Source organism: Malurus melanocephalus, unplaced genomic scaffold, assembly GCF_030028575.1.
Source record: "Malurus melanocephalus ecotype Western Australia unplaced genomic scaffold, MMel_1.1 scaffold_62, whole genome shotgun sequence".
Lineage (NCBI taxonomy): Eukaryota > Metazoa > Chordata > Aves > Passeriformes > Maluridae > Malurus > Malurus melanocephalus.
Genome location: NW_026623294.1, coordinates 1,910,958 through 1,928,233, shown reverse-complemented (window position 1 = coordinate 1,928,233; position 17,276 = coordinate 1,910,958). Strand labels below are relative to the sequence as shown.

At 37.0% G+C, this 17,276-nt stretch overlaps 1 protein-coding gene across 1 annotated transcript in view; it reads left to right on the top strand.

The window, feature by feature from the left end:
- RGS22 (regulator of G protein signaling 22) overlaps positions 1-17,276 on the top strand; it is a 60,885-nt gene that overhangs the window by 29,644 nt on the left and 13,965 nt on the right. The window contains 7 exon segments of the mRNA XM_057366232.1: positions 5,299-5,493; positions 9,907-9,999; positions 10,527-10,675; positions 13,716-13,878; positions 14,490-14,648; positions 16,490-16,525; positions 16,527-16,553. Coding sequence (XP_057222215.1) covers positions 5,299-5,493; positions 9,907-9,999; positions 10,527-10,675; positions 13,716-13,878; positions 14,490-14,648; positions 16,490-16,525; positions 16,527-16,553 — 822 coding nt within the window.

Sequence of the window (17,276 nt, the reverse complement as noted above, 5' to 3'; positions counted from 1 at the left end):
TCATTATTACCTTTACTATGGTTGTCATTCCCCTAATASATCTTTACACCCTCATTTCATGTTAAGTGGAACTGATATTTCCTATAGAGTATTCTAATTGAGCATCCACTTAGACCACAGTGGTGCTGATGGCAGAGTAGACTGATTCCATCAGGSAAAGAAACTGCAATAGTGTGATATCATTAGAAGAATTCCAAGGTACATTTAAAATCACTCTGTGAAACTTCGGTCTGATTTTCGTCTCTAAACCTTATGTAGGAGTATATCCTATCTGCATATTTCAATATATACTGTAACAGAGCAAAGCTATGCCACATGTCACTGGAACAAATGTYTGTAGACAGCAGGGGAGAATAATCTCTTTATACTGCATGTTTTGTTACTGAGTGTCTGGACATCCTTGAATTTGTCTTCTTTTACTTCTTGGCGTTTTTACTGGGCAAATGACAGAATTTTGCGTATTTGTCCAGAATTCTCATTTGAATCAGTGTTATTTGTACAGAAACTCCAAGCAGAGGCCGAGGCAGGGTTTCCTCTCTCCTGTCTCATACTGGGTAAGCTAAACTGCTACCTTATTAAGTTGTTTATCCCTCCAGCTCTTTTAATGGCCTGAGGCTGTGGGCAACTGAATGTCCCCTGAAGTCTGACTGTCTCCTGCGTCTGCCCAGGCCTGTGTGTGGCTGGGGACTTCCTCACAGCAGATATGCAAGTTGATCATATCTAGTCTGTGTCACCATTTTCCTGTGTGTTTTGTTGCAGGCCAAAGCTTAGCTTATGGTCCCTGGTAGTTTTAATTTTGGTTTCATTTCACACCAGTTTAGATTCTTTATGCAGTGGTTGCCTGGCTGAAAATGTAAGGCCCAGRTCTTTCTTCCTAATCTTATTTCCAGTGTTGGCCTGGTGGTGACAGCAGAACATCGTACAATCAGTGTTACCAGGCAGTTGCAGATAGTACATACACATAGCCATTAAAGTAAATACATCAAAACGAAATATGTGAAATTGTTCCATTAGCATAAGTAACAGCTGAAATGTAACATAACAAATCAACACATGTGCTGCAACATTTGGTATCATTCTCAAGCTTGCCTTTTAAGGTTGCAGAAAAATTATACTTGTTTTCATTGGAACATGGTTAAGAGTCAAGCTGCAGCCAATCTRCAGAGTCTGCTTACGGAAGGGATGCCTTCCCAAATGCTGCACTCACCTTTGGCACAAGAAAACAGTCACTCCAAATACTCCTAAGAGAATGTGAATCAGATTGGCATGACACAGTCATATATATTTTACTATTTATTACAGAAAGAAACATGCAGAGAGAGACATGCAATGAGAATTCCATATGTGTGCTGCCTGCTTCCTGTTAGAAACAAGATCAAACCTTGATTGCTGTGTATCTGCTACTCATTGTGTCATTGGTTAGGCATTGTTATCTCAGCTTTATGATAGAATAATAGAATGGTTTCCAAGATACGTATGCATTCACCCCGGGAAAGAAACTACAGAAAGAATGAAATCTGATGAATAAAAATAATGACAAGTACCAGTAATCATCCAGAACATATATGGTTATTCACTGTAAACATACATACAGGAGTGTAAAACATTTGAAAATAAAATAAATAAAGAAATGTATAATATTGGGTTTTAATTTWAAAAAAAAGTTATTTAAAATTAGGAATTTAATACAATTATGGGAAGTACAATATTTTAATGCTAGAATCAATTTACGTAAAGGAAGTCCTCATTACTGTGAACTTTTAGGGTCAGACACAAGACTTATGTTAGTGGGAAATTATGATGGAGGTTAAGCAGTTTAGTTTTTCTGTTTAAGACCAGCCAGTGCATTGCATTCTTCCATCATCTGATTCTGCCAAGCAGCTGCACAAGCCCCTCATTTAGATCAGAACAATATCCATGGCTTTGGGCAGCAGTACAAAGCTCTTGGACTTAAATCTTTCTCGCATTTCTTGCTTCACTTCAGTCATTCTGAAATTGCTTATCAAAGCCTTCTCATSTGGGAATGAATTCACACCAAAATCCAAGGCCTGTACAATCCCTGATTTGGAAAGTCATAAATGAGGCCAGTCTTAATCTGTATTTTCTAAGCATTTTGTATAATCAAGTTTACGTGATTGTAAGTAATTCCAATATGCAAACTGACCAAATTTCCAGATAAGGTATTGGGTTCAATCCATTACATATTTACAGTTATAGGAAAATTTATAGCTGGCAGGTAGAAAAATTCTTGTGTTTGTAAATAGGAGTAAAACGATGAATTAACAAAGTTTGATACACACTTGATGTCATATGCTTCAGATTTTTGTATGAATTTGTTAACCTGTAAGTTCATTTAATGWAATTTTTCCTGTTGATCACTTAGGAGACTGACCAATATAACAGTTTCAATATTCCACTGAAAATGAGAAAACCTCAAGAATTCCATGACATGGGAGTAAAAAAAGCTATGATTATTATTTTTTATAAAATGTGTCTTGCAAACTGCATTGTTGAAGGCTGTGAACATGGTCATTTTTCCTCTTTTTTGACATATCTAGAACTCTTCTCAGTTTTCCTGCAGTTCTTGTAATCAAATCTGTGCAGTTCTACAAATGCATTTCAAACCTGTGCAAGGGATGCAGGAATGAAAGCTTCTCATTTCCCTCCCATCTGCAAGTGCATGTGTTCAGCTACTTGGTCAAATCCCATATCACTTGATTCTTACAAGAATTCAAGTAATAAGATGCCAAATCCTCAGACACCGTAAATATGCATCCTTCAAAAGTGAAGAGGCTGTAATGATAATACCACTGAGGTCTGATTGTTTGAGTTTGGAAAAATGCATTCCTCTAGCTAGCTTAACCACCTCTGAATTTTTGCTTCATGTGTATTGCCAGGCCTAACTATTGGTTCTGGAGAAAAATAGCCATCTTTACTATGTTCTGGTTTTGCACGAAAAATTATAGAGAACTGGGGGCGGTTCTGCAGGTAGAGCAGCCTGCAAAGGCAGTCCCTAAAGGTAGTCCACTATCTTACAACAATGTTTATGTGAGCAGATTGTCAATAGCTTTTGGTCAACAGTTCCTTAGTCTGGGCAATTTCTGGCTGGATAGGCTGAGATTTTTTGCCAGTTCTAAAGAAGAGTAGCAAATATACTCAAGTTAACCTATTTTGTACAAAATCATAAGGAAAGGAATTGCACCCAAGAAACTAGTGGTGTGTTTGTTTTTATTTTATTCTTAAAACTATGCTCACATGACCACTCATTTAAGGAACAGGTTAATTTGTGCTAAAATATTGAGGACCTCCTTTTGAAGCTGTTTACCAATTTACAGATCYCGTGTGTGTTAAGTCATAACAGGCGGAGCAATGTAGTCCTAATGACAACTGAAATGGTTAGCCCCTCTTTAAAAAAAMCATTTTTAAGATATTACATCTTTGTGTAATTGGACTTGTCCCTTCTAATTTGGCTAATTTTATGCATTAAATGTTTTGGATCAGACTTAACATGATTTAACTGAAACTTTCCTAATGTTAGAGCTCTTCAAAATAGCTTTCAACTTTTGAAATCTAATTAAAGCTGTTAAATTTCAATGTACTTAGGGATTTACTGAGAAGAATTTAATTTAGGATAAATGCAGTCTTGTTTTCAGCTAGGACTCCCCCTATGGATATCCTCTTTCTCTCACCTTACACCTTGCACTTGCATATCATTATTGCACTGATAACATGGACCATAGTAGGCATAAACCATCTTTGTTTCCAGTGAAAATGTAGAAATGAAGAAAGAGTGAAGAATCCTGCATACACAATAAATAGAGTAATCATAACAAGAGCTAASTGGTGGATGACTGTCAGCCATTGTAGCCCTATATTCCTCAGTGACCTAATACCAGGAGAATCTAAAGGGTTTATTTCAAATTTTAATGGTCCAAAATAATGGGGATATACTCTTTCACTGTTACTGTTTGAAAGAAAGAGTCTAATAAATCAGCATTTCATTTTAAACAAACAGAAACATAGTTATTTAATGTACTCATTCTCCCCTTGTGCTTGAAATCTAAGCACACCAGTGTTTTATTACAGCTTAAACACAGAGTAAATGTATTATTTTCTTCTCTTCTATTACTCTGTACATCTGCTAGTTACAGATGGATTTTAGCAGCATAGGGAGAAAGAGAATTATTGGAATCATGAATTCTTCATTATCAAACCTTTGTGATAATAAATAATGAAAATGGACTTGTCAGTGCTATCCTAGAGAGAAATTCTGATTTACGCTACTAATCTCATCCCTGACTGTATGTTTGAAATTCAGTTAGACTTTAACAATATGAGGAAGAGAAAATATTTATAAGTATATGAAATATATTTTGGCAGCATCTTTTTTCTCATGAGTTCCTAGCTGCAGTCAGAATCATGAAGTTCTAGAAAGATATTCTGGAATATACTCTTCCAAGATATTCCTGGGAAAAACTTCTTTTACCCTGAGGTTTTGATGCTCATTTTCATAGCATCATTTRTGAAACATTTAGAAAACAAGAACTTTCATCAGGGACTGTATGAAAAAAATTGAAATAAATAGAAACATTAAGACTGTTTGCTTCAAGAATGAGCTCTTAGGGAGAAGGAAGCATTCTCCAGGTTCAGTTTTCTGCTCTGTACATGTTGAATGGCAAACTCTGTGTGCTTCAGATAAGAAGTATATTGTAATTCTTGMTTTGGTAAGGGCTTAGATCTTAGTTATGTGATGGCATCTCCTRTCCAGATCCTGTTCTACAATAAAAATCTCACCAGTGTCAAAAATCTGTATAAGAGAACCTCCACACAAAATGAAATAGTATCAATTTTCATTACTTTCAACCTCAAATTTAAGAAGTACATCTCTTAGACTTCTAAGTAAGATACCTTCACTAATTGGGCCAGCATATATTCTGCAAAACAAAAGTGTGACTTCATGAAGAGTGCAATTGTTATAATAACTGCAGTTAACTGAATCTAAATATTAGCAAAATATATGCAAGAGAAATTGCATTAAGCATTACTTTGTGATTGAACCATTTTAACAATTAATAGTAAAAATGGCAAGGAAATCCATTATATCAATAACTGGATTTTGGACAAAGGACTAATACTAGTAAAAATAAGAYAGTAATTATATATATGTTCAGAACATACAGCAGGGCAGTGGGGGACAAATATGCATATTTATATATGCAATTGATTTTCTCCTTTGGGGGTCTGTGACGACTGAAATGGATGATGCCTAAGAAACAGTTTTTTTCTGTTTTATTTTAGTTCCTTTATGCGACTTACATTGCTCCATCTGCCAGTATGGACATTGGACTTCATCAGGATAAGAAAAATATTATTTATCAGAAAATTGACCCAGCCTTTGAGGACCTTTTTGACCCAGCAGAAGAACATGTCCTCACTATTCTGCTGGAACCGTGGATGAAGATGGTAGAAGCAGACAAATATGCTTACGGGAAGGTAATACCTCAATGACACCATGAAAAATTCCTATTTCAGGGAAGAAAATTGCAAGAACATTCATATGCAACCCTGTTATATTTATAGTCAGGCAGGGAGAAGTATTACAACATGTTTTACTTACTCCTTTCTGTCCYGATAAGTGGAAATGGGCTGAGCTTCTTGTGGAGAGCAGACTTCTCATCTGAAAGGAAGGTGTGGGCTTCATAGACTCCTTGGCCTGTGAATTAGGGAGGAACACATCTTGGTATGGTAAGACTTCTCTTTACATTCAGGAAGTTTCATGTTTCTGCAGTCATACCATTATCACAAGTAATTTTTTTTATGATGGGTTGCCCACAAGCAGTCTGTATTTTTAATGAAAATCACATAGCAAGGTGGTTTTCTAGTGTCAGTGCAGTAGTAGTAGGTATTTCTGGTGTCTACAATTAAAGTGCAGCTATTGCTTAGCATAGAGGAAATGTAAAATGGTCATCCAGCTGTATTTGTCCCAAACACTTTTTATATTGCTATTCTAAATAAGTGAGTCAGAGCTGCAGGTCAAACTCCTTCTGGGTGTCACTATATGAGAAGGATACAAAGCTACTGGAAGTGTCCACAGGAGGGCTATGAAAATGGTGAAGAGCCTTGAGGGGAAGCCTAGGAGGAGTGATTGAGATCACTTGTTCAGCCTGGAGGGGAAGAGACTGAGGGGAGACAAAGCGGTTTACAGGCACTGGTCTCTTCTCTGTGGTGCCCAGTGRCAGGACCCAAGGGAATGGCCTGAAGTTATGTCACGGGAGGTTTAGGTTGGATAACAGGAAAAGGTTCTTCAGCCAGAGGGTGGCTGGGCTCTGAACAGCTCGCAGAGAAGTGATCATAGCACCACGCTTGACAGAGTTTAAGAAGCATTTGTACTATATGCTTGGGCACATGGTGTGACTCTTGGGGATGGTGCTGTTCAGGGTCAGGAGTTGGACTCAATGATCCTTGTTAGGTCCCTTCTAACTCAGGATATTCTATGATTCTCTAATTCTCATTTCAAGTGTTTAGCATCCCTCTCTTGGATATGGAAGGAGAAACTTACAGTGGGGAATCAGGAGGGCAAGAAGYTGGTTCTTCCTGTTTTTCTTCAYTATGACCTTAGATGAGGCATCTGCAGTTTATAGGAAATACCACTTATTGCTGATTCTTCCATCAGCTTGTAATAATATGCCCACATTGCCCCCTGCAAAATATTTTTAAATCCTTTTGCAAAAGTTTTGTAGTACTTGTTTGGTTCTATTACATGCATGCAGGCATGTAAGAACTACTAGGTGAACAGATACCTAAAATCAAAGTTGAGAGTAATCTTCTAAGCCTATTAGGTGGTAGCCAGTAACGAACATTTAAGAACAGAATATAAGAACAGAAAAGAAACATACAGCCATATTTAGCACTTTGCAGCTAAGGAAGCTCATGGAACAGAGGATTTATCCACATTTTTGATTTGAATAGTCTTTGATGAATTCTTTCTCCCCCATGGGTTTCTGTAACTTGTWTTGTGAGTGATATATCTTCAGCCTCACTGTATAAGTGAGTTTCATGGCTTAGTCATGCAATAAGAGAAAAAAATGCCKGTCTTGATTTGTTTGCAAACCCTTCCCTGATAATTTTACCTGGTRCCCTAGTTTTGTATCAGGAACAAGTGACCAATTGTCATCTTGTCCTATTCTCCATGTTCTCATGCTTTTACACATTTCTGTTGTATTTTGGTTCAGTTTGATCTCCTTGAAACTCAAGAATCCTAGACACTTTGACCTCTCCTCCAACAGATATTCCATTCCTTTGTTGCACTTCTTGCCCCATCTGTATGTTTTTTTTATATTCGATGACATGCAAGCAGTACTCAAAGTCTGGATGCACTAAGGATTATCCAGTGGCAGAACCATGTTTTCTGTTGTGCTCTTTGTTCCATTTCTAATTGTTCCTATCATTCTAATTACCTTTTGACTCCTGGTGAACTTCGAGTGGATTTGCAAAATGTAAGCTAATAGCCATCTGCAATGACTCCAAGATTTCTTTCCCAAGTAATAACTACTAATGGAAAGCCCTAATTTGGAGCTCACTGGAATGACTTAATGTTTATTATCRTTGAATTCAGCTGGCCTTTTATCATGCAGATGGTAAAGTGTCCTGATATCCTGCAGCTTTTCACAGTCAATTTAATTTYTTGTTCTGTGGAATCATTTTGCAAACTTTGTTGTGTCCTCAGTCACCTCCTTTTCCAGATAGTTTCTGAATGTTTAAAAAACAACTTCAGTGCAGATCCCTGTGAGACTCCAATAGGAACCCCACCCCATAATGAAAGTTATTTATTTCTTTGGTTTTGATTTTCTACCTTCTAATTAATTCACAAAGGGACTTTCCCTCTCATCCTGTGATAACGTAATATCCTTCAGAAACTTTGAAAAAGTTTGAAAAACATARTAAAATGAAATATACTAATCCAAACACATCTGTAAAATATTTTCTTTGCTTTTCAAYATATTTTCTAACCTTTCAGATAAATTATTTTCCTATAATATTTCAGCTATAATTCTTTGTGACCTGCAGTGCACCTTGGAATTGATTGATTGTTTTCATGAATCTGAGATTTTATTTACTTTCTATGGGACTGATTTTAGTCTTTTGTAACTGTGTGTTTTCCGTGTGCACTGTCCATACTAGTCCCATGTCTATTGCCAGTCCTCACTGAGTCAGCACAGCCGAGGGGTTTTATACATCATTTTTCCATAGAAAGGAGTCTGCTTTTAAGCTCTCTGAATACTGTATTTTCACTGCTTCTAGTAATGAAAAGATTCCTCCAGAGTAAGAATTGGAGTGATACACTTTTCCTTTTAGTTAATATGTGTGTCAGTTTATATCTCCTTGAGTTAACACAGGATAATCTATTGTCCTTTCAGTTTAGAGGATGTGTTGCTTTGCAAGTGTAGTTACGTGCAAACTTCTCAGTGCTCTAATAACACAAACATCTTAATCAGAGCACCAAAACACACCTAAATCCTTTTGACTGCACAATACATGCATTTGTGAAGAGTTATAATACACAGACATAAAACGACCTGTTCTAGGACGCACTAAAGTCTCTAGGTGCAGGCTGATACTTAGGCACRCTCTCCCCCAAGCACAAAGACAAGGTCTGCTTTGTATTTTTTTCAGTCCCTGGCTCTCTTCTTCCCCTTTGTTCTACTCTATAGGAGGATATATTTGGCCCATTATGAAACAAGGTATTTTATCAAGATTTAGGTGATTCCAAAATTGTGTATTTGGGACACGTTCCTTATATATATATATACTTTTTTTTTTTTTTTTTTTTAATGAAACATGAAATCAGGAGAGTTTCTTTTTACTGTTGATTCTCATCCTGCCTCTCTCTACTTTCTCTTTAAACTTTATGAAAAATGTTCTGAATTATTTTAGTGTTTACTTTTAAACTATGGGTTTTTTTAAGGGAAAGAATAGYCCAAAGCACTTTGTAACATTGTAATAAAGTTACACGGAGCTTGACGACATTGAGGTAACACTGTGATTAGTGAGGTATTCACTTATAGATGAAAGCGTAAGGAATATTAAGCTAAATATAAACATTTGTATAAGATAATTAAGCTTTCTAATCTTCGTAATGGACATGCAAATCAGTATAACTCATTGGCTGGATTTTGCTAAATATCCTAAAATCTGCATTCAAATGGTTTAGTCAGTCAGGAGAGCCACCAAATATCTCTTGTGCAGTTGCTGATTGTTTGTGCGTAACATAAAGAACTGCTCCAGTTACATACGTGCAGCTTCTAATTAAGTTAAAAAATGCCGATACTTCATGAATTCAAATCACACACAGTTAATTTTTTAAAGAAGGAGGTAGGACTGAAAGTCRGAAAGCTTTCACCTTCATTGTTTAGATATTTTAACATCTTTCTCATTTTAAATTTCTGTTTCTCCAAATCTGTGGYATTCTGCCTTTTTGACATTTCCCATTGAGARTCCTRGTTTTAAGAACTGTTTTTCTGCTTCWCAGTGGTGCTTTGACATTCAATTTSCTGGTATAGGCAATGAGGTAGGTCTGATCCAATACACACAATATATTATGTATGCAGTATAATTTAGCATTTTTTTAATACAAAGTTATTTGCTTAAAGATATAGTTAGGTTATTTAGTGGTATTCTGTAGAAATCTACATCTGTTCCTACAACAGATGGAAAAAGTTTGTTCTACCACAGCTTTTAACASAATTGTTTGTCACAAGAATGTGACTTTTTGTCTCTTCTAAACATCAGTCTCATAACTGGCAAAGTATTCTTTTCTATCCACTGTCACTGGCGAAGTGCCCATGTAGTTCTTCATCTTTCTATAACGTGTACTGTAGGGGTGATATAAGATATTATTTTTATTAGGTGGAGTTGGTGGAAGAAACTCAACAGCTGGACTCCGTGTACTTAAGAAAGCTCCAGGCTTTGCATCAAGTGAGTAGTTCCAAGAAGGATGAGGTAAGACTAGTACCTATTAACAAAAACAAACCCTYTCTTTATCAGAGAGGGTTAACACTTTGAGTATCAGCAATGAAAGACTGACCAGATGCTAGTTGAGAAGAGCAAATAGTCGGATTTCTACCATTCATTTTGGGGACTGATTAACAGCCATTGTGTTAATCAGACATACAGGTCTTTTGTTAATTACATCAACATCAGTTGTTGGTGTGATTGACAGAAGTCAATTACAAATTAAAGTCCGTGGAATGTRTTTTGGGCCCCTACTCTCCAGTAAATATTTCCATTTCAAGTGAATTACAGGTATATATTTGATTATTTGATTATGGAACCTGCACACACTGATATGTTTAAAGAAAACATAACAGTAAAGCTTACTAGGAGCTGGAGCCTTAACTCAATTTATTTTCTCAGCAATCAAAAAGCTATTTTACAGAGACAGGGTATCTAATGCAAGGATTATTAGACTGAGCAAAATACAGAGGTGAAAAAAGCAGTTATGCAAGAAAAATAATTTCTACCCTCAGAGTACTGTTGCCGACGCTGGGGCTCTCAAAGAAGATCAGGACTTGMATCAAGTTCCCAAAGAATTGGCAGGTTCTAATCTGTCTGACCTGATCCGTGACAAAGAGAAGTTGGAACGGTTCTGGGCTTTTCTTAATGAGCATTCTGCTGGGTACGTTTCTTCATTATTGTTATTTTACCTGTTTCTAAATTCACAAGAAATCTTTSCTGAACATATTGGCTATTTATAATTTTGACAGATTTTAGTCTTTTTAAAAATGTGTTTGCATATTTATGAAATACACACGCATATTGTTCAGACAACTGAATTGTCTTAACATTTTTGGGGTAAAAATTCTCCTGTCAAAACATATTTGTATTACAGTTCTGCTTTCAGTTTCTGCTTTGATTWGTGGCAAACCCCTGAGTAGAACAATTAGGCTATAATGAGTAAAATTTTCTCTTTTTTTAGTACAGATTCAATTTAGTACATTTTTAAAATTAAACCTGGTTATTCTAAAAATGTACAAATAGAAAACAGGCATGTTATTCTCACAGTGTGACAGCAACCTCAGTTTTGTGTTTGCAGAACAGTTTTAAGTACTAGATTGTAGCAGATAGAGTCTTAGGCAGGCTCTTTGAAAAAAATGAGACTGTTTAAAAGGTAAGATCTAAACAGAAGTTGACACTTTTTTTTTTTGTCCTTAAATTGTCACTTCCTTCCTTTAATYGGCATTCCCATGAGTTGATGCTTTGCATATTGTCTATTGCGTCTAGTCAAGCACTGCTATAGCTTTATACTGGATATTGGTCAGCTTTTTCAAAAGTGCCCAGAAAGGGGAATCTGGCACAAAACTCCTCTGGCCAAAATGCAGTATCATCACTTCTGTTTATTGTCACATATGTTCCCTTTGTAGTCAGAGAGAGAAATACTTSTGGACACAATACTCCTAATTCTGAAGGTAACATCTAAAACCGATTTGGATGGATCATTCCTAAGACAGTTATTTCTTCTTACTGACTACAAAAGGACTGCAGGTGATGCTTTCAGATGGATATTCACATGCTGTAGGTGCCTATAGCCAAGTGACTTCTGAGTTAGTTGTTTAGAATGGTGGTCTCCAAACTGTTTTGTTCATGCATCTCATCAATAAAAGCTTTTTGAGCATGGAGCCCTAGTATGTATACATRTTATACATWTWTATACACACATACATACATACATATATATAAATTTCTATACATTATATACATGTGCTACTACATTTTTAATATTTTCCTTCTGCCTCTCAACAAATGGTCTTGTGCACCCCTGCAGTTGGGAGACCACTGGTCTTGAGTTCTTCTCTAACTGGGGAAATGGTAGGAATCAGCAGTTARCAGGTCCTGGACAGGTATGCTGAATTGCCTTTGGTATTCTCTGCTKCTTTGTTAATCACAGGCAAGTCCCATCCTAAGTGGTAAAGCTAGGCAGAGAAATAATTATTTTATGGAGCATTAAAAAAAATCTTTTTGTAAAAATTCATAATGAAGAAAGATATTTGAAAAAGTCTCACAGAAGTATTTTAGGGCTGGGTCCAGCCTCGTTACTCTGGAGTCCAGCTGGCACGGTACAATAAAGGTGTTAAATGGTACTATAATCTGAAGGGATCCTAGAAGTAATGCAGCCTGGAAAACTTCCGAAAAAAAACCACAAATGCGTCATTTGCGTCTTCATCAAAACTTACGGTTCTGATAATGTCCAGTTGTAAGTGATCCAAGTTTCAGGAAGGACAGGCTGCTGAGTAYCTGCACACAAATTCTGGTAAGAAATTAAACAAAGCTCCATTAATTAATACTTCATTAAATATACTGGATATATGTACACCATTGYAGGACAATTTGTATTACTTCAGGTTAGTGAATTATCTCTTGTTAGTCCCGATAGGCTAATTGACAATGGATGTGCTCCTGATCCACTGAAAGGGAAAAGTGCAGTTTGCCAGGATCAGCCACCACTAAATGGTTTATCTTACTCRTTTGAAGGTTACAGATTTTACTTTTAAAGTAAGATGCACGTATTTGGTCAGTTGTCATAGGTAGATGCCAAGGAGTTACTCCATAAACCACAGTAACTTGGATCACTTGCATTTGTGATGAACTAGCAAATGAAAGAATTTCAGTCTCAAAAGAACTTAGGTCTGTAAGGGTCTCAAAAGACTTCTGAAAGGAGAACATCTGTTCTTAAATCAGTCAGATGCTTTTGAAAGTTTTACTCATAGATTAATGTTTTGAAAAAGCCACTTATTAACAAAATGGAAAACTGAAACAGATTTGTCTGAATTCAATGTTTCATATTTTCTGCTGCAAATACAGTGAATGTACTCACTAAAATGSTCACAGAACTTTATCTAATAAGATACCGTCAGAAAACAGTCATATAAATTAAACCAAATTGTAGATATGCCATTTAGTCTGTCATCTGGTTTAAAGAACAAAACCATTCTATGATTCTATGAAAACAAACTTAAATKTATAGTATACACTCAAATATATGAACAATATTTAGATTGAGAATTGTGTAATTGAAATTATTTGTCACTGACTATTACTAATGAAATAAGTAGTAGAATTGATAATTTATGAGAAAGCAGCCCACAAAAAGCCCTAGAAACAAATTTTACCATTAATTGGTTTTATCTGGTTAACTGCAGACTGACTTTAAACTCTAGCACTTCACACAGGGCAGGAAGGGGGTGATTTCTTGGCTGATGTACCCAGCTGTCATCCCTGCTCCTTTCTCAGGCAATATAACAAGGAGGCAGAGCAGGAGGCATCAACTCGTCTCTCAGCRGCTCACAGCCTCTGTACTGATTCAAATTTTCATCTGTTTCATTTTTCATTCTCTCTGTGAGCTCTGCACTATGGTTCTGGTTCACAGTCCCTGCTGGATTTAGCAGTGACATATTGAGGAGGTTACTCCTTCCAGGGTACCCCAGAYGGCACCCTAAGTGAGATCTCTAAGATGTATGTTTGATCTGCCTGTTCAGCAAGTGCCATGGTYTCAGCAGATGGTACTTGCAAAGAAAAAAATGACATAAAATTCCAGCCCAATCTGACCTGGTATTTTGGTCTTGACGCTTTGGTGGCATGTGGTTAAACTAATGACTCCCTAGAATGTTGATGAAATTAACTCAATATTGATATAGCATTCTGTTTAAATTTGTTTGTAGCATGGATCTCATGTGCTGGCTAGACATYGAAGAGTTCAGAAAGATGCTCCACGAGGATAAAGAAAAAAGTGATGAAAAATCAAAGGACATTAAAAACAAGTACCTAAATAAAAAATACTTCTTTGGACCCAACAGCCCAGCTACTCCAGATCAACAAGAAAAGGTAGCAGTTACAAAACCATTCATGAAGAGCAATCACTGTGAATGTAACTGAGATTAAAATCCAGTGGGTTTGCTCCARCTTTTCCCCAAGCTATCTCCCTAAACTCTACCTGTATTTTTAGCCAGAAATCTGCTTCTGTTCTGATTGTATGGGTCCCTTCCTTCCAGTTCAGGCTTTTCCTCTCTACCCYTTACAGAACATCTCTCTTAAACTGTGATCTGAGTCCAGGCCAGAGCATGCACAAGACAGCTYAGAAAAGTGTAAAAATGACTTTCTGGCACAGTGACTTGTTCCAGCTTTCTATTTTAGTATGCCAGTAAAGCCACAGACAGCAAGTCTGAGCTGTGGTACTCTGATATATCTTGATACTTAGGCAATTTACTTGGTCAAGCTGGGGTATTATTTGCCAGAGTCTGTATCCTATTATAGGTAGGGACAAATGTAATCTGTTCCCTTTTATGAAAAGTACATGTGAGCCTTGGGTAAGCATGCATTAAGTGCTTTGCTTACAGTTAAGCTCATGCTTTGCTAAATCAAGGATGTAGAGAGATAAAGGACTTTTGGTATACACAAAAGTTTATGTCATGTGTTATTGTATTTGAATTGCTTAGCTAATGCCTTCAGGTGGAGGAAAGAGACAAATCCTTGATGATCAGCTTTCGGCAGAGGTTCTGCTAGAAGTTCAGCAATGCGTCCAGAAGAGATTAGAAGAACAATGGTTGCCATTGTTCCTGGCAGATGAACAGCGTGAGGTGGAGAGACGAGCAAAGGTAATTTTTTAACAACAGCAACACATACAGGCATTGTTTTTCGTTTGGCTCATAATTTACCATTGGGACAAAAAGGTTCAGAGGAAAAGCAACCCACAACTTACTTTCAGTTTACATTGAAAGAGATGCTGTAGTAKGTACAGGTTGAAACATTTGTTTTGGTAAGTGTGAATACAAAGTTCATCTGAAGGCTTAGTTTAGCTGACAGTGTTATTGTTAGWTCCTAAATCTGAAGGAGCTGGTGTTAGCTCTGCTGCCATCCAGGCTGCCAGGAGTGAGCTTATCGTTGTTGTAGTGCTACACTCTTCCTATGCCCTTTTGCCTTAGGCACACAGTTGCCCTCTGAAGAAATACTACTTTGTGTAAAGGATTTGGCAAGGGCATCAGAACACAAGCAAATGAGTGGGCTTCCCATGCCATAATTCCTTCTCTTCTGCTGTCTGCATTCTCCCMTCTGGAGCTGCAATGCCTGTAGAAACCTCTTCAGGACCTGTGAAATTCTGCTAAGTGGAGAGGTTAACTGCTACAAGCWTTATTCCAATTGATTACTTCAGAAAGTTGCCAAAACACTGGGAGTGAGGACYCTTTCACTTCTGCTGGTTCATTAGAAAGACTGGGGAATGGGCAGAGCTAGCACCTGCCTTTTATGAGTGCCTGCATGGCTGTGATCTATGTAAAGGGGATCATCCTGCTGCTGACAGATGCAGAGACTTGGCACTTCCACAATAGCTCTAACATGTGAATGTCATAGCAGAAGGAAACTTCACAGTTCCACCAAGCAGACACATATGCATCTGCACTGATTCATAAAACTTGTTTTCTRTCATCTTTATAACATCAAGAAGGCTGTTGGAAGTGTTGTCAGCCATGCATATAAACTGAATCCTCTCCATTGATTCACAGCACTAAGCAATTTGAAAAGTATAGGTTCCGATAAGATAAATTATAATTTTAATAATGATTATGTTAATTAAATTTTAAAATCTAACCCTCTGCCATTTTTTTTTTTCTGAACTCTGCCTCCTTTACAAGCCCTGGCACAAGACCAGGCAATAAGGCTAAGCTGMTTCCAGGTCTGGAAGCTAACTCATGCCTCTTTTTGCACCTGCTGGCAGGGAGATTAGCTAGCCCAAGTAGTTTAGAAAATGCAGTATTCAACTCAAATAAACAGTTTACAGGAAATACATACTTCTAATGAGCTTTTAGTCTTTTCCTAACTCCRTTTATGTCTGATTGCTCTTTTCTTTTTCTTATTGAAAATTCAGAGGATGAAAAGGTTCTTTGAAGRAAGTATTTTAGAAGAAGTGAAACCAGATGACATTCTCCACTGGCTTCATATTTCACAGTGACAAAACAGTGAGGGCATGCTATGTAGTCCTTATTCAGAAAACCTGCCCTTGATTTGAGGTGTAATTTTGGGACAAAGAAGTTGCAGGATCAAGTCTGTATTTCTGATACAGCTGTCTAAAGGAACTAAAAACTTATACTTAAACTCTTACACTACAGCAACTTATACTCTTATACTAAAGCAAAATCAAACCCAAAATTTATTCCTCACATAAGTGGTCCCTCAGAACATTCTGGGTAAAGWAAACCAGTGTAGTGAACAGTTTGACTGCTGTTGCCTCTTGTTTTCTCTAATTCCCCAGTCTTAATGAGCAGGTGCTCATTTATAGCTGAAGAAGGAATGGCATTCTGTGCAGGTCAACAAGAAGTTTTAGACATAAAATCCAGAAGAAGACATATGAACTATTCTACCACTGTGGTCTTAATCATTAGAGGCCTGAACAAGAAACAAGAATATTTTAAAAATAAAAGAATAGTCTTTTGTTCAGCCATAGGTAAGGGACATAACTGAAGACTTTTTCATGCAAAGACCAGCAAAAGACAACTGGGATGTGGAAGGCAAATGAAATTTACTGTGTCTCTTGTGTCTGCAGTTCCATGGTCTTTTTCATTTGGATCTTGCATATTCTTCATAATTTCCCTGTTGACAGTGTGAGGCTCAAATGTAATGCTGTTAAAAGCAGTCATGGTTGCGCTGGTTACTGTGGACTGATTACTCACATTACTCCTGAATTTAGCTCCCTGCTGGGTGCTCATGGTAAATTTCTCTCCCTTTCTGTCTGGAGAGGTCAAACTTGAAAGAAAAGGTCTCTTGTCCTGGGCTTTGGAGCACTATTAACACTCCTCAAGCTGATATAGTACCTTTAATTCACATTTGTCTGTATTTTGCATGCAGGACTTATTTGGACAAGCTGTTCATTCCAGCATCTGGTAGTTTATTTATTATTGCAAGTGGATTACGTGCAGACCCAAAAGGGAATGTGAAATATGCAGTGGAGTGGGCAGGTTTAATCATATCTCACAGTATCTGTTTCATTTAGAATTGTATTTTAATCTCACAACACTGAGATAGTATCAAATTTAAACTTCTTAAACCTTTGTAATAATACATTTCATCAGATGTTTGCCAGTTTTTTCCTCTTGAAGAGCAGTGAACTCTTTGTGGTTGCCAACATACAAGTTGTGTACATTTGTTCAGTTGAACTTTTATTGTCTGTTGAAATCAAACTRGAGACCCGGTCACCAATTATCCATGCAAACCATCAGCACAGAAGGGATCCA